The 25,252-nt window shown below is 48.9% G+C and overlaps 1 protein-coding gene across 2 annotated transcripts in view; it reads right to left on the bottom strand.

The window, feature by feature from the left end:
• Positions 1–25,252, bottom strand: part of Itgb5 (integrin subunit beta 5) — a 105,585-nt gene that overhangs the window by 17,168 nt on the left and 63,165 nt on the right. For both annotated transcript variants that reach the window (XM_063225113.1, XM_063225114.1), the window contains exons 8-10: positions 24,627–24,716; positions 16,591–16,725; positions 7,356–7,785 (exon numbers count right to left, since the gene is read on the bottom strand). In XM_063225113.1, coding sequence (XP_063081183.1) covers positions 7,356–7,785; positions 16,591–16,725; positions 24,627–24,716 — 655 coding nt within the window. The remainder of the gene's footprint in view (positions 1–7,355; positions 7,786–16,590; positions 16,726–24,626; positions 24,717–25,252) is intronic.

Raw genomic sequence — 25,252 nt, forward strand, 5'->3', positions numbered from 1 at the left:
TTCTGCTTGGACTATCACAACACCTGCCTATTGCCAAAGGTCAACTTTCTGGTGTCCACCAGGGGTGCACTTGATGACCTGGGGTGGGGAGGTGAGAGGGTCAGAGCGCAGCCGTGAGACGTCTTGCAAAGAGGAAGAACCTCCAGCAGGCTGGCTCAGACCAACGGAGCATCTGGATCTGGGCAGAGCACTTGGGTCACTGTTTGAGAGGCCGGGACCCTCACCCTAAGGACAGCAGGGCTCCCTCCCACTCCACCCTGCACTGCCAGAGGCCTGGAGCAGCTCAGGCCAACAAGCAACTGTGTTGAAGCATCTAAACCAAGACCAAACTGACCAAACTTCAACTCATGAAACACAGAACAAAAGGAGCCATAAGAATAAATGTGTCAGCCACCAGAGGTCTCTCAGTTACACATTTAAGAGTGGAAAATGTTCTAACATGTTGTGCTGTAGTATCAAGGAGCCAGTATCACTGAAAGCTACACGATCAAGAGCTTATCTTGGCATTCTTGTGGTCTTCCTAGGATCGTCTGTTGCTTTTTACATTTACTATATCCTTTACAAGCCAAACCCCATGACCTTAGGATGATGTAGGTTCAAGGCACACACAGTGCCCAGCACGAATTCTTCTATTGGCATAGTTTTCTTTCTAAATAGAAGAGGACAGTGAAGGAAGAATCAACATTTAATTTGTTCCCTTTTCAGAATCACTTCAGAAGTTTCTGGAAGCAGGATCTGAGCTCCAATATCCAAGCCAAGCCCAAGCTCAAAATATTTCCCAAAGTCTTACCTTTCAGGATCTCTCAAAGCCCTGGATGGTAAAAACTCGTTTAGAATGAGACACATGCCCATTCCACATCCCAGAAAGTTTCCAAGTGGCGGAAAATTCCAGAGGCAACACAGAATTTAAAAATTAATTCACTGCTGCCAGCCTTGGCATGCAGTGTTATACTTGGCGTATTAGGAATAATACTCAGTGAATTCTTGCTGAATTAAATGAACGCAGCAACCTGCCTAAAACAAAATGGTCCCATGGGAGAGGTGATGGCTGCATATCCTTAGTTGCTCTGTCTAAGATCACATGCTGTTATATTCTGGTTTTCCAAAGAACTCGCTAAGCACAAGCTAGAGGCAACCTGACCCTCAACCCGGGCAGCCAGGCCCACCTGGTTCATTTGTCCAAGCTAAAACAACGCCTTGTTTCTGTATGTGATCAAACCCTACATCTCGGCAGCATTCTGCCTCTCAAATGAACTACACAATAGCTAGAAATAGATGGAATCCTTAGAGAACTTTTGATCACAGGATACTTGTGAGAACTACCTTTCTGAAAGCAACCTGTTTTGATGTCCTGGATTTTGTAATACTCACTTCCATGGAAGAAAAATTCTTCCAGCCTGGAGCAGGCCAGGGAGTAAGATGTATTCAGTGCCATGCAAGCAGCTTTGCACACCTACTTGATCCTTACAATAACCCTCTGGGGTAGGCTTCTGCTCCTTAGTTCACAGGTAAGAAAAATGGGGCTCAGAGAGGTTAAATGAGGGAGAAGGCAGAACCAGAATAGAATTCATGCATGGCTGCTTTCGAAGCCATTTTCTCTCCATTGCAGGAGGATGCACCAAAGACTGGCAGTGCCCTTAGGGAGGAGACGGGGAGACACAGCTCCGTAACATCCTGGCTTGTGGCAGCATTGCCTGTGTCAACACGGCAACTGTAAAGTTCTTCCCAGCCACCCAGGGAGGTGGGAGCTGTGGAACTAGCTTTACTAACTATGGGTTTATCATTTCTTCCAGTCACAGCTACAGAAGAGTCCAGTAATGGATTCCATTCTCAGAGCCACCATCATTCGCACACTCCAAAACAGAATGGGACTCTCCCAGCCTTCACTGTCAGGTGTGTGATGAGGATTTACACACACCAGGTGAAGGAAATGGCTATGTGAGTTCCTGATGCCTTGCCTGAGGGATTCTTTGGGGAGCAGCATCCTTTTTCTGGCAGATATATATGTCTCTGTCCCTTTGCACATGGTTCCTTTGCCTGGCTCAGCCTGAGCAACTTAATAAAATCTGGTTAAAAAAAAAAAAAATATATATATATATAAAGGCTGCAAGGCCAGGGATTCAGCTCAGTGGCACAAGCGCCTGCCTGTAAGCGACAGGTCACGAGTTCCATCCCTGGTAAGTTCCCCACACACACGAAAAAAGCAGTGGCACAGCATTTGCCTACCATGCACGAGGCCCTTGGTTCAATTCCAGAATAGCACTGAAAACAAAAAGACAGGGGCGCAGCCATGCTGCCTTCATGGAGGCTCCCATATGGAGTGCTCTCACTGCCTCCACGCTCATCTGCCCCCAGGGTGACTCTGGGCACTCACCAGCTTAACATTGTCCCGTGCTGCCTGCTGCCTTTCCTGGTAGAAAATGATCTGTCCCTAAAGGCTCTTCCCGGAAGCCTTACTTAATCCCTGTGAATCGAGAAGTGCTTTGAAATGGATCCGGACAATGGTGCCACGGAAGGTTTTTCATTTGGGGAGAATCAAGAAGCCTTCTAGAATCAGGCCTTACTCTCAAGAGCACCTTTAACTGTGGAGGTTCAGCTAGAACCTGTGCGGGGACGCTGCCAACCAGGAAGAAGGTCTTAGTGCCAGACTCTATTTGCTTATGTTTGGGAGGTAACTGTGGGAATCTCTTGAATCTAGTTGGCATCCACATAATAAAGACCATCTATCCATCTATCTGTCTGTCTGTCTGTCTATGGAGATATAAACTCACTTGGATATACTTTTGTGATCTCATAGTTGTGAGACCAAAGGGTCTGGGTCAAAACTCTCTGTTGTATTTGATTTTAAATTCCTCATTGTACGAAACCCAAGGGTTGGCAAGGATTTCCATGTGTTCCAGCAGCCACTTCACACATGCTGAAAGCCTCCAGACTAAGCCTGAGCTCAACAGTTCACTACCACAAGAGAGTGACTCAGTTGAGAGAGGCACTCTTTGGGCACAGAAACCAACAACGAACAGCAATGTTTGAAAAGAAACTTTTATAATACTAAAAATAACTGAGCAGATTGTGTCCTGCTTTTCTCTACAGGGTCACCATTTTATGAGACTGGAAGGAACAGAAACACTCACGATGGCCCTGAGAAGCGTCTTTTTTTTTTCAAACTTTTTATCGGTACCAGGGATCGAACTCATGACTGCCTGCTTGCAAGGCAGGTGCTTATGCCGCTGAGCTAAATCCCCAGCCCCTGAGAAGCCTCTTTTACATACATGGAAACAGCTGTCACGTTCTACATTAGGCTGCTTCCAGAAAGCAGCGAGACCTTGAGCCCTGAGCGCGCACACACACACACACACACACACACGCACACACACACACACGTGCACTTTCACAATACCCGTGTGTCACACAAGTAGTAACAGAACTGTTCAGCTGCTTCCAGACCGGGCCTGACTTGCTTCCGTACTCATTTTTAAGGTGGAAAACCTGTGATCGCACGTGGATTTTGGTAAAGGACAGCACTAAGCCCCACATGGACGGAAAGACAAGCAGAAGTTGTGGCTCTGAGGTGTCTCTGTCTCGGCCATCTCCTCAAGTGTGCCTGACAGCCACGGTCTGAGGACTCCACACCCACCCAATCCTCTTACCCGATCCCCAGGCTGAGTCAGCAGAGTGGTGGCTGGGAAATGGGCTTCCCTCTCTTGAAAACCCCAAATGGAATGGCAATCTGGGGGCTCAAAACTGACGCCTACAGACTACAAGTGGGAGCCCCATGCTGAGCTTGGGTGCCCGGGAATTCCTCCCCCACTCACAGATGTCTCCAAAAACAGCAAAAGTTTGAGAGACAAGGAGGAATAGGGCGCTGCCAGACTGACAGGGGCTGCTTTAAGAATGTGTGCCATTGAATCCTGCCTGGAGCCCGGCTCAGTCCTGAGTTCTTGTGAAATTAACAAACACAACAATGACCTCATTCTAGAAACCATCTCCTGTAGGAAGACTTGGAGAGCTTCACATTTCAACTGGTTGTGGCTTGTGAAGGGAAGGGGTGGGGGAGGCCAGGGGAGGGTGTGATGAAGAGAGTCAGAGTGCCTCCTCAGTGGTTCACTAAAGCAATTCAACTTTAAGAGCTTCTCTGGATATATTATTACAGGGAAAAAGCAAGATACAAAAGTGTATGCGCGCACACACACACACACACACACACACACACACACAACCATGCTACTTTAGAAAAAAGTTTGGAAGGAAATTAACTTCCTAAAGTATGAGCGGTGCAATTCTGGATGATTTAAACATTCTCTTTCTAGTTTTCAGAATGTTCTAGACCTAGCAGTGACCCTCGAGCTCTCTGAGAAAGCTGCTCTCTTGCACACATGGCGCTAGAAGACATGCAAGTTAAACAGCGGGGGAGGAAGAGGCCCTCGAGGGTTTGCCAGGTGGCTGGTCCCCATTAATCCTGCTCAGGCAGACAGCACAGGCTGACCGCCTATCCAGCTACTTCCCCAGATCTCCAGTTTTCTTGAATGAATGTGTACGGCTTTTCCAATGGACAGACACATTCCCTCCCAGCAGTCCCAGGAAGTCAGTGAGTTGTGCGTCAGGGCTCTGGCTTCTCTATTCCATGACCAATGAGAGTCTCTGGACACCACCCTGTTAAACAGTTGGAGGACAGCCCCAGAGAAAGACTACCCAGGGCTTTTAGACATAGGGCTGAGTGAATTTGGCTATGCAAGAGCCACTCAGAAAAACCGTGGATCCTGGAGGCTGAGCAGAAGAGTGCATGTTTGCTCAGCCTCAGCTGCTGACTGCTGGCTCCAGCACGCTGTGCACGCTATCTGCCCTTCATCTGGTCTTCACTCTCAGCTCTCAAAGCGGTACAGCAGCAAATGGTATTGGCTCGGTTTTAGAAATGGGAAAAAGCGAAGATAACCAGAGTTGCTGGCTAATCAACCGTGGAGACGGGACAGGTAAATACACTCCCAGGCATTGTGGACATGAATGGCCTTCTAGGGTAAAGGCTTTTCACGGGGCCATTCCTGGCTCTTGTGGGGGAAAGAAGGGATGCCCTAGGATGGTTGCCTGTAGTTCTTTAAAAGAAAAGCACTGTGAAAGGCCCATTATCAACACAGTCATCCTGCTTGAGCTTTGATTGTGGCTATGAACGCGGACAGAAACCATGCCGCCATGCTGGCCTTCTTTAGGGAGAGCCTGGGCTAAGCCTGGCTCCACCTATGGCTCTCTGAAGCTGTGGCACTGACTCAGCTGGCAACCAGTGAGAGTCAAGACCTCTTTTTGCACCAGGTGATATACTAGATGCTTTCCACTCTGTCTCTGATTTCCCACAGCTCCATGTCCAAAGCCCCACACCACCACGTGGTGGCGGGGATTTAGGCTCAGATCTGCCTGCTCTGGAGGCCAGACTTTTTCTGCTACCACAGACAGAACCATCCAGCTAACACCAACCCATCATCACCCTGAAAGACAGAGTCAACCTCTGATCCAGTATCTGGCACCTGAAGTCCTAGCTCCAACTCTGAGCATTTTGGCTTCCTGGCACCCATGGGTGTGCTCCTCCTTGTCTCCTGGAGAGGTCTGCTCCAAGAAGCCTCCCTGGGTACCCATGCCTGGGCTGCCCACTGCACGCATCTCTCGCATGGAAGGGTGGGTGCTCCTCCCCAGATGATGCACTGTTTACCTGATCTGCTGCACATATACCTCACACCATGCTCCATCTGCACAATGGGACCCTAAATCCCTTTCAAATCAGCCTTTCCCACCTGAAGACCATTCTCACGGAGGGAATTCTAGAAACCACAGGAAAAACACCAGCCCTGCCTCCAGTCATTTTGTTTACCACCTTTGCAGGTGTGCTGTGGATGGAATGGCCCTTTTAAGACATGGTTTTAAAGTATCTTTTTAGAATGCCCCTCCACAATGGGCAACACCAATCTGTGACTTAACGGGAACCAGTGTGAAGTCTTACATTTAGATTCAAAAAATCAGGCCTCAAACATCATGCAGCAAAACTTAGGTTGGCTGTAGTTCATTCAAAATAGTAACAACTGGGGCTGGGGATTTAGCTCAGCGGCATAAGGGCCTGCCTTGCAAGTGTGTGGTTGTAAGTTCGATCTCCAGTACCGATAAAAAAGAAAAAGACAAAAAAAAAAAAAATAGTAACAACCTTTTGGTAGTAAAAATAAAAACAAACTCAAGAGTGAAATGTGACTGTTGAACAGGAAAGTGAGGGTATCATTAGGACACATCAATGGCAGGAGTGTGTCCGGATCCCAGAGGGCAAGCGCTCTGCTGAAGCGCTCTGCTTGAGGCGCCCTTATCCCAAGGACAAATGCTGTAATGTGTTCTGTGTGGGACACTTAACAAGCAGCAGGACCCCCAGAAAAGAAAGAGCCATGGGGCTCGGCGTGGATAAGAGAGGGCGGAGAAGCGCACAGAAGTGTTCAGAGGTCTGACAGGTCACCCATGTGGAGAGTTAAGAATATGAACCATGAAGATACGAGGAGGACCTTCTCCAACCAGGAATGTGCTGGCCAGACAACGACCGATAAAGACGTCCAATCTTCAATCCCGGAGCCCGTGACTGTTACCATGTGTAGGAATGAGGACTTTGTGGGTGTGATAAGGTTAAGGAGTTTGAGATGGGGAGACCTTCCTGGGAAATCCTGAGTGTCCTGCAGAACCATGAGGTCTATGGAGCCAGGAGGCAGGGCCTCAGAAGAGACTGACAGCGGAAGCAAGGGTTATACTCAGGAAAGTATCCGAGGATGCTCCACAGCCAGCTTTGCAAGCAGAGGAAGAAATACAAACCCAAGAGTAGAGGCAGCCTCTAGTGGCTGGGAAAGAGGCAAGATCCTAGAGGTTTTGGAAGGAATGAACCCTGCTAAAAGCTCTATGTTAGCCAAAAATCCAGTACAGACTATTGACCTGTAGAAGTGGAATCCAACTCATTGGGATTATTTCCAAGTGGCTAACTTTGTGGTGACTGTTAGAGGAGCAGTAATAAATGAACACAATGTATGGTAAGAAGACAGTTGTCACCACACCCAGTGATCTCCCCACTGAAGGCAGTGAAGGGCAGGCTTGACATTAATTCCTGCACTACCTGGAAGGTCAGCTGGGTGATGCCCTCTGATGCAGTCTGACACAAGGCAGTAGTGCCTTCTGTTTTTGTTCTAATGCTGGTCCTCATCCCTGTGCCCATGGTAGGCAAGGCTTGTCCAAAGTCTTTGCCCAAAACAACTGTGATTGTGATATTTCTACCACCATCAAGGAAAAAGCAGGCTTTAGGAGGAGATATCCGAACAGCACCTGGACCTGGTGCTGGCTGCAGCACCTACCTGAGCAGAGGACGCCCTTGTTCCTGGCGCACGAGAAGTTATCGCACTCGCAGAAAGGCCCGTAGATCTTCCCGAATTCGCTCTCGAAGCAGGAGCACTGGTTGCAGCTGCACTCACCGCGCCCGCTGCAGAGCGGCTTGCCCTCCGCCTCCCGGCACAGATTCTGATGCACGCTCTGGCTCTCCCCATCCTGGCACTCGCACCTGGTGCCCAGGTAGCTGGGGTTGCATTCACACAGGCCACATACATAGGTCCCGTTCCCACTGCACCTGTCACTGTCGGCCTCCAGCTCCGTGCTGCAGCCACACGTGCAGTTGTAGGTGACCACCACCCGCAGGCTGTCTCGGAAGCCTACGGGCCGCAGTGTGAACGTGTGCTCAGTATGTCTGCCGGGGCAGCTCCAGGCCTCCACCGACACATCAAAGGATGCCTGGGCAGAAAGGAGAAAGGAACATCATGGTTGTGGCAAGCCAGGGCCTCTCAATCACTCAGGGGCACAGTCAGGGTGCAATTTTTTGCCCCCAGGAGAAACCTAAAGTGGCATGTGGAGGAAGAGTTCTCTGAATTCTAGAGTACAGAGTGTTCAGGTGTGCTGACACTTGGTGGCACTGTGGTTGGTTCCCTAATGTTTGTGGTCTCTTATCATCCTCAGGACTCTGAGGACAGAGGCTTCAAAGACAGGCATAGGAATCACTCAAGTTTACATGGTCCTGCGGCCCTCTTTCTCTTTATGTCCTCCACTGCAGGACACCCTCCCCTTCCATGTCAAAAGCCTTTCATCAGCAGCTTACTGGACACCATGCTGGGGGTCAGGCTAGAAGCAGAGGCAGGGGGGCTCTCCCGGCACGAGGTGCGAGGGTGGCAAGTACCTGTCTGCCTTTCTGAGGACAGAGCTCCTTTCGTGCTGCACAAGGGATGAGTGGACACTGAGATTTGTGCACAGACACATCTGAACGCTGCCCCATCCTGTGTCCCAACCCCACTTCTGGAAAGTTCTCACAGCCACATCTTACCCCATCAGCCCATGGCCCTGAGGACTCGAGGAGTCACCATCTGATGAAACGTCACGTATACATGGACAGACTTTAAGCAAAACACGGAAGTGACTGTTTCTAACTTTGGAGCTCCTCATGGGATGCCTTAGAAACTGGCAGCAAGGTGGGCAGTGAGGGCGGCCCTATGCATGGACTCGACTGCCCTCAGAGCCCTGGAAATGCCACAGAAAACCGTTTTTCCCAGCTAGGGCTTTCCCCACTCCCCAGACAGGTAGGGCTGCCAACTGGGCCAGCACGCCCGTGCCTAGACAGCTTTGTCCTCCAAAAGGTTCTTCAGCTCAATATGAAGCTCAAAATGAGCTAGGAACCCCTGTTACCTGTTAGTGTTCTCACTGTTATTATTTGGGTTGGAAAAAGTGATCTTTAAAAAAAGTCATCAAAGGCTTGCTTTTCTAGGCATTTCTCAGGTAATAACCCTAAAAATAAATGCTTCTAAACATTCTCTATTTCCCTATTATTCTGAGGTCTTTACTCTAAAAGGCTTTCTTCAGATTCTGTAACAGTAGGAAACACTCAGATGCCTGGGTCCTGGAGAAAGTCCTCCCCAGTGGCAAACCAGGGTCCCAGCAGGTCTGAAACCACACTGGCCAGGATGCTTTTGGACAGGTGAGCGGAGCACAGTGCCAGGACCTGCGGTACAATCTGGACTGGCCCTACCTCACCTCCATCTCTGCGTGGGGTAAGGAGAAGGTGGCACAGGTAGAGATGGGCAAAAATAAGTTCCAGGCTGAGTTCAAAGGCCCCAAGGCATAGGGGGTACTAAAGGTTAGCATGTAAGATGGGATGTACCTGGTACAGAAATCCACTGACACAGATTTAGCAGCTGCCAAGTGCCTATTATGGACCAGCCCAGGCTGGGCACTGCCACAAGTGTCTCCTTTATACACCCCAGAAGAAGACATCGTCATCTCACCAGAGAGATGACAGGCGGGAGGATTGGTGAATTTGGCCAAGCGCCCACAGCAGTGGGGCGGAGCTCACCTAGAATGCAGCGTGGGTTTCCCTGCCTTCAAACTCCACTAAGTGGGCTGGGCTAGATGCCTGTGGCCAGGTCACCTGAGGGTAACCCCGAAGTGGTGGTCAGAGATTTCCCATATCTTTGTGGGGAGGGGATGCTGTGTGTGAGGGGGTGAGAAATAGAGTTTTTGGAGCCAGACTCATGCCCTTTTGGGGCCCAGAGAGCAACAGGGATTTGCTTGGAGCTGCAGCCACCTAGGGCTATAACCTGCTGGGCTTGTTAAGTGCAGTCAGTCCCTCTGGCCACAGAGCTTTCTGTAGTCTGGAGTCAGCTACAAAAGCATGACTGCCTTGAGGAGAGCCACAGGTGTTTCATTACTGAGTGACTACAGGAAAGATCCACCTGTGAGCGTAACCTTCACACAAGTCAGTAAGGAAAGAGCGATCTGCATTTCCCGAGTCTCCCGATGGCCTCTGAATCACTGCCAGTTGTGCATCCCCGGAACGCTCACACTGTCCGCCTGGCCAGCTTTCAAGGCCCTGGGAGTGTCCTGGGCCAACACTTGGATCATCGGGTGCTATCAGTACAGTCGAGGCCTGGCCTGCAGCCAGTGGCCTGATAACGGAGAGCAGCTCTGTTTCTGCCACCAGGTCTCAGCTCCTGCTGGGCCTCAGAATGCCCTAAAAGGCACTTTGGAACAGTGAGTGAATGAGCTTCCTCACTCCTCTTTCAGAGTCCATTTTCCTTCGTGGCATGGGAAAGAATCCAGAGATGGTGGGAAGCCCTGGGAAAGCGGTCCCCATGGTCTCTCCCTGGGGACTGAGGATTCCAATTCACTTCTGATCAGGACAGCTCCTCAGTTCTTAGACACTTCCCAGTGTCCCACTCCAGGATGTAAGCCAAAGGTCACAGGCACAGCAGAATTGTGGCCTGGCCTCCATGGGGTGCTCCCAGCTCCCCAAAGGGCTGCTGGGCCAGTCCAGGCTTTCATCAAGGCTGCCCGGCCCCTAACCAAACCCCCAATGCCTGGGATACACAGATGCCAAGTCCACTTAGAACTCTACAAAGAGCTGGGCCTGGCGACAGGGGCCAGAGCAGTGGACAGAGAGGGGGTGGGGGCATGCCATGGGAAGGCCAGGACGGGGCTCAGTGGGCCCTTTGTGCGGGGCGTTACTGCTGGCTGCACAGCTAGCTGCTTGCATACTGATGTGTCAAAGCTGGTAAGCCAGGATGCCTACTGCCAACCTTTCCCTGCCAATGGTGTTCAGATCAAGGGAGGAGAATCAGAGAAGCACCTAGACCCCAGGAAAAGAGAACCTCACTGGATCTAGGGCTTCTGGATTTATTTAAGGAGGATTTCCCTTTGAGCCTTTCCCTGTCCCTCACCCTCTGCCAAATCTGTTTCTTGCTGAACAGACGGCTTAGCCCAGGGAATGCAAAGTGATCACAGGGCTACTGCCTCTGTGAGCGACTGTAAGCTTCTGCCTGCCCCCTGCCAGCTTCTGCCAGAAGTTGTTTGGTGAGATCCACTCAGCCACGCTATCCAAGGCTGTGTCCTTGTGCCTGGGCCAAACCCTGAGGTCCCTGCTGACAGGTGAATCCTGCCTGCTTTCCCTAGCTCCTTTGTACCAGCTAAGCCCCGTACTCCTCAGTGAATTCCATATTCCTGCCCATCCCTCTCCATTCCTGGACCTGTGCTCAGGCCTCCCAACCTGTGGCCCCCAATAACGGAACCCACTTGCCAAACAGTGGGCATCCCCTTAACTTGGCATATATGTCCCAACAGTATGGCCTGGGCCAGCTGCTTACCTTTTGGTCCTCGACCTTCTCCCCACCACAGACAGCCCCTCCGCTGCTTCCTCCTGCAATGGGAGGTGCTTACCATGCCCTCTAATCTTGCTTCTCTGCTCTGTACACACTGTGTCCACCAGTGGGGCATCCGCCTCCCTCCCCTGCCTCATCTGCAGTGCCCCTCTGCCACGGGAGCCCTTCCTGCTCCGGGCTCTGGCAGGGCCATGCCATCTTTGTCACAGCACTGTCTGTCCTACCTGCTCTTGATTCATTTACATGATGACCACCTTGTCCGCTGGACTCTGAGCCCTGCTTTCTGCCTCATCCTTTCATGCTGGGTGAGCACAGTGTTTGACACACAAACATTTACTGGACACAAGTGGACTTCAGCAGTCACTGGCAAGTTCTGAAACACAGGTCCTTGGACACATGTCCATAGAGGACTCGGTAGACAGCTGGGACGCTGCAGCCCCACTGTAACTCTTTGGAGAAAGCTCCTTTAGCCCAAGAGGAAAGGAAAATTTGCTTTCTGGGATCAGGCATAAAAAAAATCACATTCATCCTAGCAGGAAGTATACTCCCCAGCCCTAGGGCATCAAAGCCAGAGGAAGTGATGAGCCCCTCTCTTTTGGTACAGAGATAGTGTGGGCACTCAGCCATGGCAGTACTGGTTTTCTGGAGTTTGCGCCATGCAGCCTTACTTAGAAGAGCCTGAGCCAAGTTCCAGGCTCTGTGGTTGCTATCTTGAAGCACTCAGTAAGTTCTAAACATGAAGCCACATTTTCACTTTGCGCTGGGACCTCTCTGGGCCAGTGAGAAGACACAGAGGCAGGCGTGAGGCTTAACTCAGGGCCCACTGCTGTTCTATCCAGGGCTGTGGCTACAGGAACAGCTGCAAAGGTGGCCCGCACGGGCTGAAGCTCCTTTATGACTGCTTCAAATGTTCTGAGGATCATCCCCACACAGCAGAGCTTTTTCATACTGTGACAAAGAAGACTGAAAATGTTTTCCTGATTTCTGGATAATGTCTTTTTTTGGAGACATCCCAGCAAAAAGCGAAAGACACACACCAGAGTGTCTGTGCGCACACAGCGATGACACTACTGCACACTTCGATGCTCTCAAGGAGGAAGCCACAGGAACGGGCCTGGATTTTGGTCCTGACACCTGCAATCATTGGCAGTGAACTTCGGGCCAGTCTCTCCTGCTCTCTTTGGGTCTGTATGTCACACATTAAAATGGAGAAGGGAAGGCCACCTTGCAAAGCTGCTACAGAGAACAGAGAAAGCACCAGCCATATCCCTGCCAAAATCGGGTGGGCTAGGGGCTGGGGATTTAGCTCAGTGGCATAAGCGCCTGCCTTGTAAGCAGGCAGTCGTGAGTTCGATCCCCGGTACCGATAAAAAAAGCAAAAAGACAAAAAAAAAAAAAAAAAAAAAACCCACCAAAATCGGGTGGGCTACAAGGACCCATATCACAGAGATTGACAGGGACGTCCTCTGTGGCCAGGAGGCTGTGCTTCCTGAGCTGATTCAGGCTGCAGTGGAAACAGCGTGGCTTGGGACCGGACCCTGCAACTTAGCAGTGGAGCCAGAGGGCACGTCAGCCCCTTCTCAGTGCTCAGGCTGCCTTCTGGCATGAAGGTGGTGCTGTTCCACAGCCACGCTGGTGGTCCTGTGAACTGAGTGTGGTACGGGACACAGGTGCCCCCAGTAAACTGCTTTCTTGGTGAAGGTGCCTTTCTGTCATTAGACCTTGTTCTGAAATGTCTTTTGAGAGAGAAAGGACAGAACAGGTCTGTAGGCATTCCATTGCCCCAGCTAGTTCCCTCCTAGGTATCTTTCCAGATATCATACTGCAGTGATCCATGCACACTATGTTGATAGCAGCGGAATTTACAATAGCTAAACTTTGAAAGCAGCCTGAGTGTCCATCAAGAGATGAATGAATAAAGAAAATGTGGTATTTATACACAGTGGAGTATTACTCTGCCAAAAAGAAGGATAAACTTGAGGCATCTGTAGGAAAATGGATACAACCGGAGACTGTTCTAACGAAATAAATCAGACAAGCTTAAGTATTGCATGGTTTCTCTTATATACAAAACCCAAAGTATAAGTAAAGCGCAAAATAAAAGACAAATAACAGGAAATAGGGAGACAGATCTTTTACAAATGGGAAGGAGACCAAGAGATGGAGGGAGAGGGGAGAAGGGGGAGGGAAAGGGGATACAAAAGAATTAAGATGTGTGATGCAAATGGACCAGTTCCTCACAAGGCAAGTAAAAACTGTGTGCTAATAAAAATAAAAACCGGGGGAAAAAGGCTAGATAAAAGTGGTAAAGGGTGCTGGCCGTAGAACCAGGAAGCCCTGGCTTGAATTTTCACCCTGCTACTCGGGCTGAGTAACCCTGTTACATTCCGTGTGTGTCCACTCTGCTCATCTATCACCAACAGAAGACAGAACTGTTCGCTGCCTATTTTGTTAAAAGTATTTTTTTTTTGATTAAATGGATTTGTCCCTTGGGTCCCTAGAGGATCCCAATGAAATCATTTTTGCTTAAAGCAGCATAAACTGGCATCGTTCTCTGCTTCCAGGAAGAGCTCCACTCTGACTTTATGGTATAATTATCAACCCCATCCTTGGACTTTCTGGTTTCCAGTCAACTTGTCATGGTAGTTTCTTGGTACATTTCCTTTTAAAAAAAGACCTGACCATAGAGTCTGACACTTGCTTTAAAAGAAAAAAAATCACAGTTTCAGAGGTTTCACAAATACTTGTTTCTGTGAATGCAGCCCAAGTCGCATGCCTATAATCCCAGCACTCGGAGTTGAGGTAGGACAATTGTTGAGTTTACGGCTATCCTGGGCTACAAAGTGAGTTCAAGGACAGCCTGAACTGCGCAATGAGACCCTGTCTCAACACACACACACACACACACACACACACACACACACACACACACACTGCAGTCAAACTGTCTTTCCTTGTTATTTTACTGTATTTATTTCTTTTTTCTAGTACTGGAGATTAAACCAAAGAAGTGCTGAGCTGTATTTCCAGCCCATTTTTAAAAGTTTTCTTTTGTGACATCATCTTACTAAATTGTTCAGGCTTGCCTGGAACGTATGCTCCTCCTGCCTCAGCCTCCTGAATAGTTGGGATTATAGGTGTGCACCAGCGCACCCCATTTTTAAAAGCAACATTGCTTAGGCACACTGAACATTGAAGCCATGAACTTACCAGACTAATTAAAAAAAAAAAAAATTCCTATCAGACCCAAATTTCTCTTACCCTAATAATATTCTGAGCCGAAACACAAGGTCTTAATCCTGATGATTCTAACCCACACTCAGTTTTGAAAACTATTTTAAAATCTTGCTTTTGCTTCTTTGTGTTAAAACTGTTCTCTCCAGCTTTGTAATCTTCCCACATTTGATAAGCAGACTTTCTGGGAGTTCATCGCAGGCTAACAGCAAACACAAACAAACAGATGAGAGGCCCGGAACCTCAGTCACAGAAAGCTTGTTTACAGTTAGGAGCCTGTTGGATGCTCTGTCTGAAGCCCCCCCCCCCCCGCCCGCCGCCATATTGGTCCTTATCACAGGGGTCAACAGATTTTTTTTTTTTGTCTTTTTCATTTTTATCGGTACTGGGGATCGAACTCACGACTGCCTGCTTGCAAGGTAGGTGCTTAAGCCGCTGAGCTAAATCCCCAGCTCCCAGGAGTCAACAGAAATCAGCAGGGGCCTTGCTCAAACCTGTAAGGGGTGTGTGTGTGTGTGTGTGTGTGTGTGTGTGTGTGTGTGTGAGGTGTGTGCGTGCGTGCGTGCATGTGTGTGTGGCCCTGCACAGAGCATCCAGTCTCTCCTGCTTCCCTCCTGTTGTAACTGGAGGTACCTCCCTGGGGTGTGCTCCACCCACTGATCTGTAGTCCTGCACACACTGCACCCAACATTCCGTCCAAGCGACCTGCAGAGCTCTCTCAGATGCTCCTCCTGTTCCCTTCTCCATTTTCATTACCGCCTTCTTACTACCCAGGATTTTACAGCTTTGGTGTTATTTTAAAGATTCCTCTTCATTGAGTAATCATTATAAGTGTTCAAGACAACATAAACACAGTACAACTTCTGAAATTACTTAAAAAGAGTAAAATCTCACCAGACATCTCCCTTTACAGAGATGAGGCCTTTCCCCCAGCAGCTGACACGTATGTTAAGTATTATTTACTGCTGAACAAGGCAGGTTCTATTTCTGATGGTAAAGGCTTAAGTACAAAAACTGATTTGCATAAACAGGAAGATGGGAGTGAAGTCTTGTTTTGGCCTTGCCATCTGGGGCTCTGAAGGCCTTCTGAGTAAAAAGCCATAACTCACTTGTGATGACTTCTCAGACCATTTGTGCAGGCCTTTTTTTTGACTCCGTTAAAAGAAAAACATGGTGCAAACAACCCCGTGAGAAAAGGAGTTGGTGGTCAGGCGGGAGCTCTGCACCCTCTCAACCTCCACACTGCACAGGGTGCTGCAAATGTCTGTTTATGGGGCGAGCTGCAAGAGCTGGACGGTGAGAGGAATGTCTGAAACCTGTGAAGGGGCAAAGGGCCACTGTGAGAGGGGAGGGGAGGCTCTGGGGAGGGAACTGCCAGGATCCCAGACGCCCCGCTGAGCAGCATGCACCTATGACCACGTCTCCCTGAGCTTCAGAATGCCCAGTGGGGAGAGTCGTCTATTTTTAAGGCTTCTGTTTCTAGCCAGTCTCTGAAGTATGGAAGAAAACTTTGCTTCATTCCCTTTCCGTTTTCTGGTCAGTGGGACAGAGAATGAAGCAAACCAGGAGTGGGTCTCCTGCAGCGGGCACCTCTAGAAGCCAGGTGCACAGCCCTCCATGCCACTGTGCATGGCGCCTGTGTTCCAACTGCCCGTGACGACGTTGCCCTGCTCCTGTGCTCCAGCACTTGGTGTGCCACACAGCTGCATATCCTCACGTGCACTCTTTACATCCATTATCTGGAAGGCAACTGTTTCCTCCAAGGCTGTAGACATGCTTATCCACTTATCACAGCAGAATAGGTGGAGAGTTCTCCTCGTACTTTACAGATTACGCTGGGTACAGAGCACAGTGCAGAAGTCTAGGCGTGGAGCCAGGTCACTGCAATTCCTGCACACACTCTTCCACCGATTGTAAAACTAAAACTAAAATATCAAGGGCACAATGTCAACTGGAGGAGTTGTTTGATGCGTGGGGGCCCATTTATTGACTACAGTTCCTTAACAAATGAACTTAGGATTCTACACACAGGCTTAGGAAACTCCCCAAGATGCTGCCTGGGAGACAGAGCACAATGCTCTTGTAATTCACAAAGGGTACCAGGATCCAAAGACTGATGCCTGACGCTAAAGACAGCTCACAGACGCTGGCAGTGAATACTCACCGTGTCTCCAATCTTCAGGCCCTCACACTTTCTCTGATTGGGGTAGGACAGGCCATCCTGGCAGGTGGCAGTGAAGAAGAGATTCAGATCCTCAGGCTGATCCCAGACAGACAGCTCCACTTTAGACCGAATACTCTAAACAGAAAGAGAAAATGAAGCTTGGACCACTTAATAAAGGCTCCAGTTGTGGTGCTCTCCGAACTGGCATCCCAATGCCTGCGTGACCTCTTCTAACTGTGGAAGTTCAAGCCAAGGAAAGAGCCAGCAGGCTTGGCTACCTGCCCCCCCCCCCCCGTCCCTTCCCTTCTCTACATCCACACTGTCCCGGAAGACCTGGTTTAGTTCTTCTGTCAGCTCGGACAGGATGATAATGGCCTCTCTGACCAGTAAGATTCTTACCTGCTCCACCAGCATGTTCTGTGTTCTCTTTATTCTCCCCTGACACGCACAGTTCAGAACATCTTGCTGCATGCTTTCCAGGCTTCTGGCCTTTCCACACACCCCAGATTCCACTCCTTTGACTAGTCGCTCTCTCTTTCCCCAACGGCTAACCTTTATGAGCCTGCAAAGCCAGTTAACTCAGCAGGCCCCTTCTCCAGGACCCACCCTCACCTTCTCCCTGATCAAGCCTATGCCTCATCAGGTGAGGTCCACATCCTGAGTCTAAAACATTATGAGACAGTGCGGTCTTTGTGGACTGTTCCCAAGGCCGTGCATGACACAAAGGACAAGTCAAAAAGATCCACTGGCATAGAACGAAATCAAAATAGAAATATAACACATTAGGAAGACAGCAAACAGGGCTCTTGTACCTTGCCCATTGGAATACCAACCGATACAGCCATTTACAAAACCATTAGGTAGCATCTTCTAAAGCTCAGGCTGCCCTGATAGACCTAGCACTCACCCAAGGATTACACCCAACAGTTGTACATGTCACAAGACACGTGGGTGTTTACAGCAATGCAGTATGTAATAGCTAGAATCTGAAAACTGAACAATACCTATTTACTGAAGAACTGAAAAAAAAACTGATGTTCACATAACAGAGCACCTTATAATGCAAATCCAACTATGTGCAATGACACTGATGAATCTTACAAATGTAAGAAAAAGAAATGAGACAGGAATGCTTATTTATAGATTTAATGACATTTCAGTCCATGACAGACCATATATATCATGGTGGTCCCATTAAGATTACAACAGATCTGAAAAAAGTCTTGTTATCCAGTATTATGATTTGGATCTGAAATGCCTTCCCAAAACACACGCACTGAAGGACTGGTCCCCTATGCAGCAGTGTTCAGAGGTGCAACTTTTGGGAAGCAACTGGATTCTGAGGGCTCTGACTTCACCAATGGGCTAATTCACTGATCAATTCATAATCCGATGGCGTGTTAGGAGGGTAGAAACAGCAGGAAACAAGGCCTAGCTGAAGGGATCGGTCACCTGGGAGGTGTCCCACCAGGGCACACTGACTCCCCAGTACCTGCAGCTTCCTTTTCTCCTCCGGGTGCAAGGTGAGCGGCTCTGTGGCACCACACCCTCCCCACCATGATCCTCTCCTCACCCAAGTCCAGGATGCTCTCACCCACGGACTGAACCTCTGAAACCACAACTCAAAATAAATCTTTCTTCAAGTTATTTATCTTGGGTATCTTGTAACAGTGCGAAAAGGCTAGCACGCCTTTATTTTTACTATTCCTTCTCTGTGTTTAGATACACAAATACCCTTGTGTTTAAATTTCCTGCAATATTGCCTTCAGTTTGTATCTTCAGGGCTACAGAACGTACTATTGAGGTTTGTAGCCTAGAAGCAAAAGGATACATCACATAGCTTAAGAGAGTCGTTGGCTACACTATTTAGTTCAAGTGAGTATATTCTAACATCTGTACAATGATTAAATCAGCTGAGGGTGCATTTCTCTAAACATGTCCAATAGCTCTTGCTCTTGTGGTCTTTTTTGCTGAGCGTGTAGAGCTAAACTTGAATAAGTGTAATATGCAGTTTTCTCAACAAATTAACAGCTTGTTGAAAATACTGCAAAAAATAGTCTCCTTTTCAACGAAGTGTCTAAGTGCTTCCACAATTCTAAAAATACTAACCCTTTCAAATGCACTTCTTAAGAGCACCAGTCTTAGCTGGGCATGGATCACAAACACGCCACTCAGTACACACAGCACTCTTCTGCTGAATGTGATTAGTTATTTGCAGCTCTGTCTTCCTGCCACGCTGTGAGCTCCAAGGGTCATGTCATAAACAGTATTCCTCCAGGACTTAAAACAAGCTATTGTTATATGGATGAAAGGGTGGATATTTTAACAACAGTTATGCTAAGGTGCTCAGGTCAAATAAACGATGATTATATTTTTTTAAGGTAAAAATTTTAAATATATTTATAATTATATATAAGTACGAGGATGTGATAAATATTCTAAGAGGTGGTTTGGAGCTTTCTAAAAATTAAATGAGAAGCTGCCCTTGGAAGCATCAAGGGTGGGTTTAGGAGGGGGAGGAGAGCACAGGATGGAAAACCAATCTTATGTTCTACTCAGGCTCTAGAATCCCGAAGGCGTGAGCTCAGACCTGAGGTTTGTATTATTCCTGTGCCCTGAAAAGCTTCTGGAGCCAGAAACTCTTAAGATGCTGCAGGTGGCAGGAACTGTGGAAATGATTCACTTTGACCACTTGTTTAAGTGAAAAACTGAAACCAGATCCAGCTGCCAGAGGCAGGCAGATCCAGAGCAGCCCCTCATCCCTTCTCATGCCCATTCTAACTGTCACACTCCATGCAGGCATCTTTCTCCAGATCCAGCTCTCTGACACTGCGAAGTGTGGGCCCTGGTCGGAAGAGTCCGTTTCTCCCCCGAAGATTATGAGCTTTGTGAGGAAGAGGAGCCTGTTTTATTGCCACGGTACAGCATGATGCTGCCTGTCATGTCAGGCCATTAGTATATATTTGTTGAATAAATGAATGAATTAATGAATGACAAAATATGGAGGACCAAAGTCTCAGGCAATCATTCCCCACACCAAACAGTTCGTGTGCAACTTCTGAGAATTCTCAGTAGACTTGCCCTGGCAGACAATTCCTATTCCTCAAGGTAGGCAAAGGACCCAATGTCAGGACTGTTGGAAGTTTACTAAAGGCTGTTTTGTTACACACCCAGTCAGGTTAGGTCACATCTGCAATTGCTTTAAGTCAGATCAGCTGTGGAATGGGTGGAGCAGACTTCATGGCAACAATCGAAGAAGAAACATGTGGTCCGCTAGAGGAAAACACCACGGACTCTGATGTCACCCTCCACATGCAGCTCTACTGGTTGCCAGTTCATTCTGTTCTTACTCAGTTTGAAAAGAGGCCCCTGCAATTCCTTTCGGAGTCCTGCCTCCCCTCTGTTAGTGCAACACGATGCTGTCATCTGTGTGTGTGCATGCGTGTGCATATGTGTATGCATCCAAGGCCTGACAGCTGAGCTTTCTGGGCAAAGCTCCACACCACCAATTCCCTTGGGAGGACTTGGTTATTCCTCACTCTGAAGACTCTGGCACAAGAAAATCTGTAAATCCAAGAGCTGATGATTTCACCTTATGACAGATGTGTAGAGTAGACTATCTGTAAGACATCTAGGCCCACATACACTTTCCATTCTGCTCCCTCTGCAGCAGGGCCAAAGACTAGTCATTTCATATGTCACATATGTTCCAGCACAATTTTCTCAAATTGTCCCCAGAGGTCACCCGCCAGCTCTCCAGGGAAGGCAAAAGTCAATACCCACATTTGCCATGATTCATAGGAAATCTACCATGAACTACTCCTACTGGAAGATGACACCAGAAATGCAACCAGAACCCAGGGCTGGACGGCAGCCTGGCTAGAGATGGAATCAGGCGAAGGCTAGGAGGGTTATGAAGAGCCTCTCCCTGCTGCGCAAAGTCCACCCCACATATAACAACCAGAGAGGCTTCAAGCTGGGGAAAGTGGCTGGTCCGAAAGATAACAGCAAGAAGACAGGTATCTAAGGAAAAAACAAAGTTGCTTTTCCTACACACTGGTCTTACATACTACTCGACACAATACTGCTGACACCAGGAAGGTGACACGCACCTCCTCCCACCAAAGAAATTCTCCATCAGACTCCAGCGGGGTGGCATGTAATTCAATTCAATTCTGACGATGTCTACCTGAGACAGTGTCACATCACCCAGGTTAAAGGCTCTGTCCTACAAGACCCACCCATGCAGCTGCAAGCTGTACAGTGCCACTTACACTTATGACCAAGCAGCTATGAATCACAGTTCCCATGGTGCTCAACTTGAGGTCCAGTCAGATGCTATGATGGGCTTAAAGAATGTAAGGGAACACCTTTCTGGTGTTTACTGGTGTATTAACCAGGAGTACAATAACAGATAAAGATGAATACCTGGTGGAACACAGGCACAGTGCAGGCATGCAGAAGAGGAGCAGAGTTTCTGTTCCCTCTCCAGCTGTGCCAGCTCCCAGGAATCCCCACTGTTCAGCAGTCCAGAAGCCTTTTGGTTTTTTAACAGAGGCTTTAACATGTGGGTATGACTGATAAAATTCTACCCACTCTTGATCAACTCAACCTTCAGACCCTTCCATCCTAGGAGCTCAGTGGTGGTGCTGGCATTCCAATCCTCTGATTATGCTGTGGGTTTTCTGTGGCCAGCCCCATTCTCAAGCTGGCCGAGGGCTTACTGAGGTACCTCATTAAAACTAGATGCCCCCCCTCTATCAGGAAACATTAGAGGTCTTAGGAGCTGTGTGTTAGGAACCAGAGTGGAAGAACAAATATTAGGAAGATAGATTCTAAAACTGCCCCTAACTACCAGGTTTAGAGGAGCTTTACGTCAGGAACCAGGGGCAAAAATCAATGTGCATCTTCTTATTAATGCAACTACCGAACACTATCACTGCAGCATGGCTTCCCCCAACTAGACTTTGCTCTGAATACCCTGAAGCTTCATATTTATTTTTAAACTTAACTGGAAAGGGGGCACAAGTAGGGAATTACCAAAGGCCACAACTTTGGGGACTAATGGACACGTTTAATATACTGATGGAAGTTTCATAGGTGTAAGATGTGACAAAACTTACCAAATTGTAAGCTTTAAATCTGTATGTTGTTGTGCATTCATCATATCTTGGTAAGGTTTAAAATTTTTTCCACTGAATTTGAATACTGTTAACAGTATTCTAGAAATCTTTGTTTTTGTTTTTTTTTTTTTTGGTACCGGGGATCAAGCTCACGACCTCACACTTGCCAGGCAGGTGCTTCTGCCGCTGAACGAAATCCCCAACCCCTAGAAATCTTTTTTAAAAAGTGGAGTTTCCAGTGTTCATTCATAAGCAGTCTGCTCTATTTCATAACATGTTTTCTACAGAATTCAGTTTGACTCATGGAGTAAAACAATAATACCAGGTTCCCACATTCCTTGGGCAGTTCATCCCAGGTTCCCGAAGCAGCTGTGGCCTGGAAAGATCATTTTCTCTACCAATCTTTGGTCCCAACTCCTCCGTGGCAGGCAGAGAGGGCTCCCCACTGCTCTCTTGCCTCCACTTATTGCCCACTGACTCCAGATCCCTGGATTTCCTTAAAAAAATAGAAGTATACAGAACAAATCCTGTTCAGGGCCAGTGCCACAAACCCCAGAGAAAAATGTCACTAAGCATCTCTAAGATCCACCACAGACCCAGGAATGTGTCTTGTGCTTAGGCTTTGGCATTCTCATGCAAGGGAACAGACACAGTAGCCATGAAATGCTGATAAACAGAGAACGTTTGGGGTTCTGGACAGACGGCCCCCAGCCAGCTTTTGGACCGGTACATCAGAATGTCCAGAGGTTTGCCAGGTCTCAACTAGCAGCTGACTGAGGATGCAGTGTGGAAGTGGTTCCTCCCCAGGCACCCAGACAGGCGCCTTCAAACAATCACAGACCCAGATGAGGCCAAACCGTGTCTTCCAGAAGGAAGGCCCTGACTCAGCAGGACAAGCTGCTGTCACCCTGCCTCCAGGTCTCCATCCTAGAGGGAGGAGGGAGGAGGACTGAAGCCCTCCTCTTGCTTCCTGTAGTCTGGTGTCCACCGTTTGAGATCCAAGAGGCTCACAGAAGCAGCCCTTGGAAAGTGGGGACACAGGTGGGCCCGGGAGCCTGCACCCCCACACTCTCTAAGCCTGCCCACCACGCTAGTTTTCTGTGGTGTTCACGTGACAGAGGATAAGTGTCTCCCTCTTCCTGGAACATGACCCAGATTACTCACTGTGGGAGTAAAAACCACGACAGTGTAGGTCTACTTGGAAACCCTGTCTCAGCAGGCTCTGGGGCAACAGCTAGGGAACTGGAAGACGGAGATGGATGTGTAAATGCCATCTGTCTCCCTCGTGTAAGAAGCTGCAAGAGTAAAAAGGGTCCAAAATGCACAGCAGATATTGTGAAACAGGAAGAAACTGCTTGAAAATAAGAGAAACTGAGATGGAGGAAAGGAAAAAAGACAAGGAGAAATAAATAGACAGACATACGAAATAGTTAAGATAGTTTTACTACTGCTATTAGTTCACTGAAAAGAAAGGTTTATGTTAATATTATTTGATTAATTTTCCATGCCTCTATCTTGTGATATGAGCAACCACTCTGAAAATAACAACGTACTAATGATTGTAACTCTTCTACAATCTTGTTTTAAAACTGTCGGAGACAGCAAAAAGGCGAGCCTGTCAGGAGAATGGAGAAGTACGAAGCAGCTCTCAGTAGGAAGTTCCAGGAGGGAGGAGAAGCCTTAACCACAGCCACAGAGGTGCGGGGAGGGTTAGTTAGAAGGAAGGGAAAGCAAACTCTCTTCGCTCTGGCAGGATTTCAGAACCCTGCTCCTCCTGTGCTACCTGGGGACCCCGGGACACGAGCCTGAGCCCAGAGCTGGGCGCTGCTTCAAGTTCCTGGTCTAGTTGAACTGCACTGTCATCAAAAGGGGCACCTCTGCAGGCGGACAGAGCCACTGCTGAGAAGGCGGGGTGCCAAACGCTCACAGATCACTCACTGCGGAGAGCAAGGCGATTCTCCCAGACACGTGATGCCCAGGTGGTAGTGAGGTTCCCAGCTTAGCTCTATTTTACATTCACTTAGGACTAACAGGGTTACTACATCACACTTTTACTCCCTGTGTAACTAACAGGAGGATGCGATCTGAATTCCAATCCAGGAATTACTCTACCCTTTGAGGGTGTGGTAGGTACTGGACACCGAGTCCACACGTCGAGCCAGCAGGGAGGGGGACACAGGGGTATGCACTTCCCAGACAAGGAACTGTGCTCCCGGGCCCAAGGCAAGCATTTCTTGATTTATGAATTGAGAGATGGGAGGAAGAAACAAAAAAGGTTTCAGAGATGACTCCTCAGCTGATTAACTTGGGGTGTGCAGTGAGCACTAACCATGTCTAAGGAGCCTGGACTCACGTTAGAGCCACCCTCTCAAGAAGGGTTATGAGAGCACAGAATCTCCAGGGCCACTCTGAGTCTCCCTGGAGGGACTGTCAGTCAGGTCCTGAGTGTGTGGGTCCTGCTTCCTGGCTCTTTTCAAGCCCTTCTCTGCTGAGGGCCCACAGCTCTCTGCTGAGCCAAAGGGTTGGGGGATTTTCCAACTGTCCACCGGCTGCGAGGCAAGGTCAGGTGCAGTCCAGGTGGTGATGCCCCGCTGCCTCACACAGGAAAGGAAAGCCATGCCAGGCCAGCTGGGTGACTGGGAGGGTGGAGAGCACCAGCACCCACTGTGCCCGGTGTGACTACCCTGCCCCATCCAGGGCCACTGAGACCAGCCAAGGATGAATGGTGTCACAGAGGTGAGGAAGAGGGACGCATCAAGCCCGAATGGAAGAGGAAGGAGCTCAACCCGGGAGGGTAGGGAGCAGAGTTCAGCCCATGAGCACGGAGCACTGCCCACTGCAACCCCCTCAGGTCCAAGGGCCTGCATGGGGAGGGTGGGATGGAGGTGGTGGCGGGGGACATCAATGACTTACATTGTATGCGTTGATAATCAGTTGAATAATATTTTTCGAGTCTCCGTGTAAAATCTCCACCGTGGTTCCAGGTATCAGGGCTGTAAAATTCTTAAAGGAGACAAGAATAAGTCCAAGTTGCCTTCCATTCCATCAGCTTGAACACTAGTCTACTGCCTAGAGCAGCGAGGGCCCAGCACTCAGTCCCCCTGTGTATCGTGCAGACACAGGGGAGGCGAGAGCTGCCAGAGCTGCCGCGGTAGGCGGCGGAGCTTTGGCTCTGGGAGTCAGAGGGGAAGGAAGGGGCTGGCCACCTGGCCCCAAGGGCACAGTGTGAGACCTCTCCCATTGTCCCAGAGTGGGTGACTGTCTGCCAGTCTGCCCGCCGAGCCCAGCCTGTGCATCCTGCTTCTCTCGCTGCTGTCCCCTGTCTACCCAGGTAATCCGGGTTCACACTCCTGGATGCCCTGCGGTCCACAGGTGCAGGGGTGTCTTACCGCGAGGTTCTCAGAACATGTTCTTTGCTCAACAGGGAGCTAAAACGGGAAGCTTCTCCTACAGGACCTCTCATGCTGACAAAGTGGGACAGCCTGGGACAAAGCGGCAGCTGCCCTCCTCTGCTCGTACAGGTTCCTGATGTGGCCCCA

Source organism: Cavia porcellus, unplaced genomic scaffold (genome assembly GCF_034190915.1).
Source record: "Cavia porcellus strain 051 isolate PalLab524CR breed Dunkin Hartley unplaced genomic scaffold, mCavPor4.1 scaffold_15, whole genome shotgun sequence".
Taxonomy (NCBI): domain Eukaryota; kingdom Metazoa; phylum Chordata; class Mammalia; order Rodentia; family Caviidae; genus Cavia; species Cavia porcellus.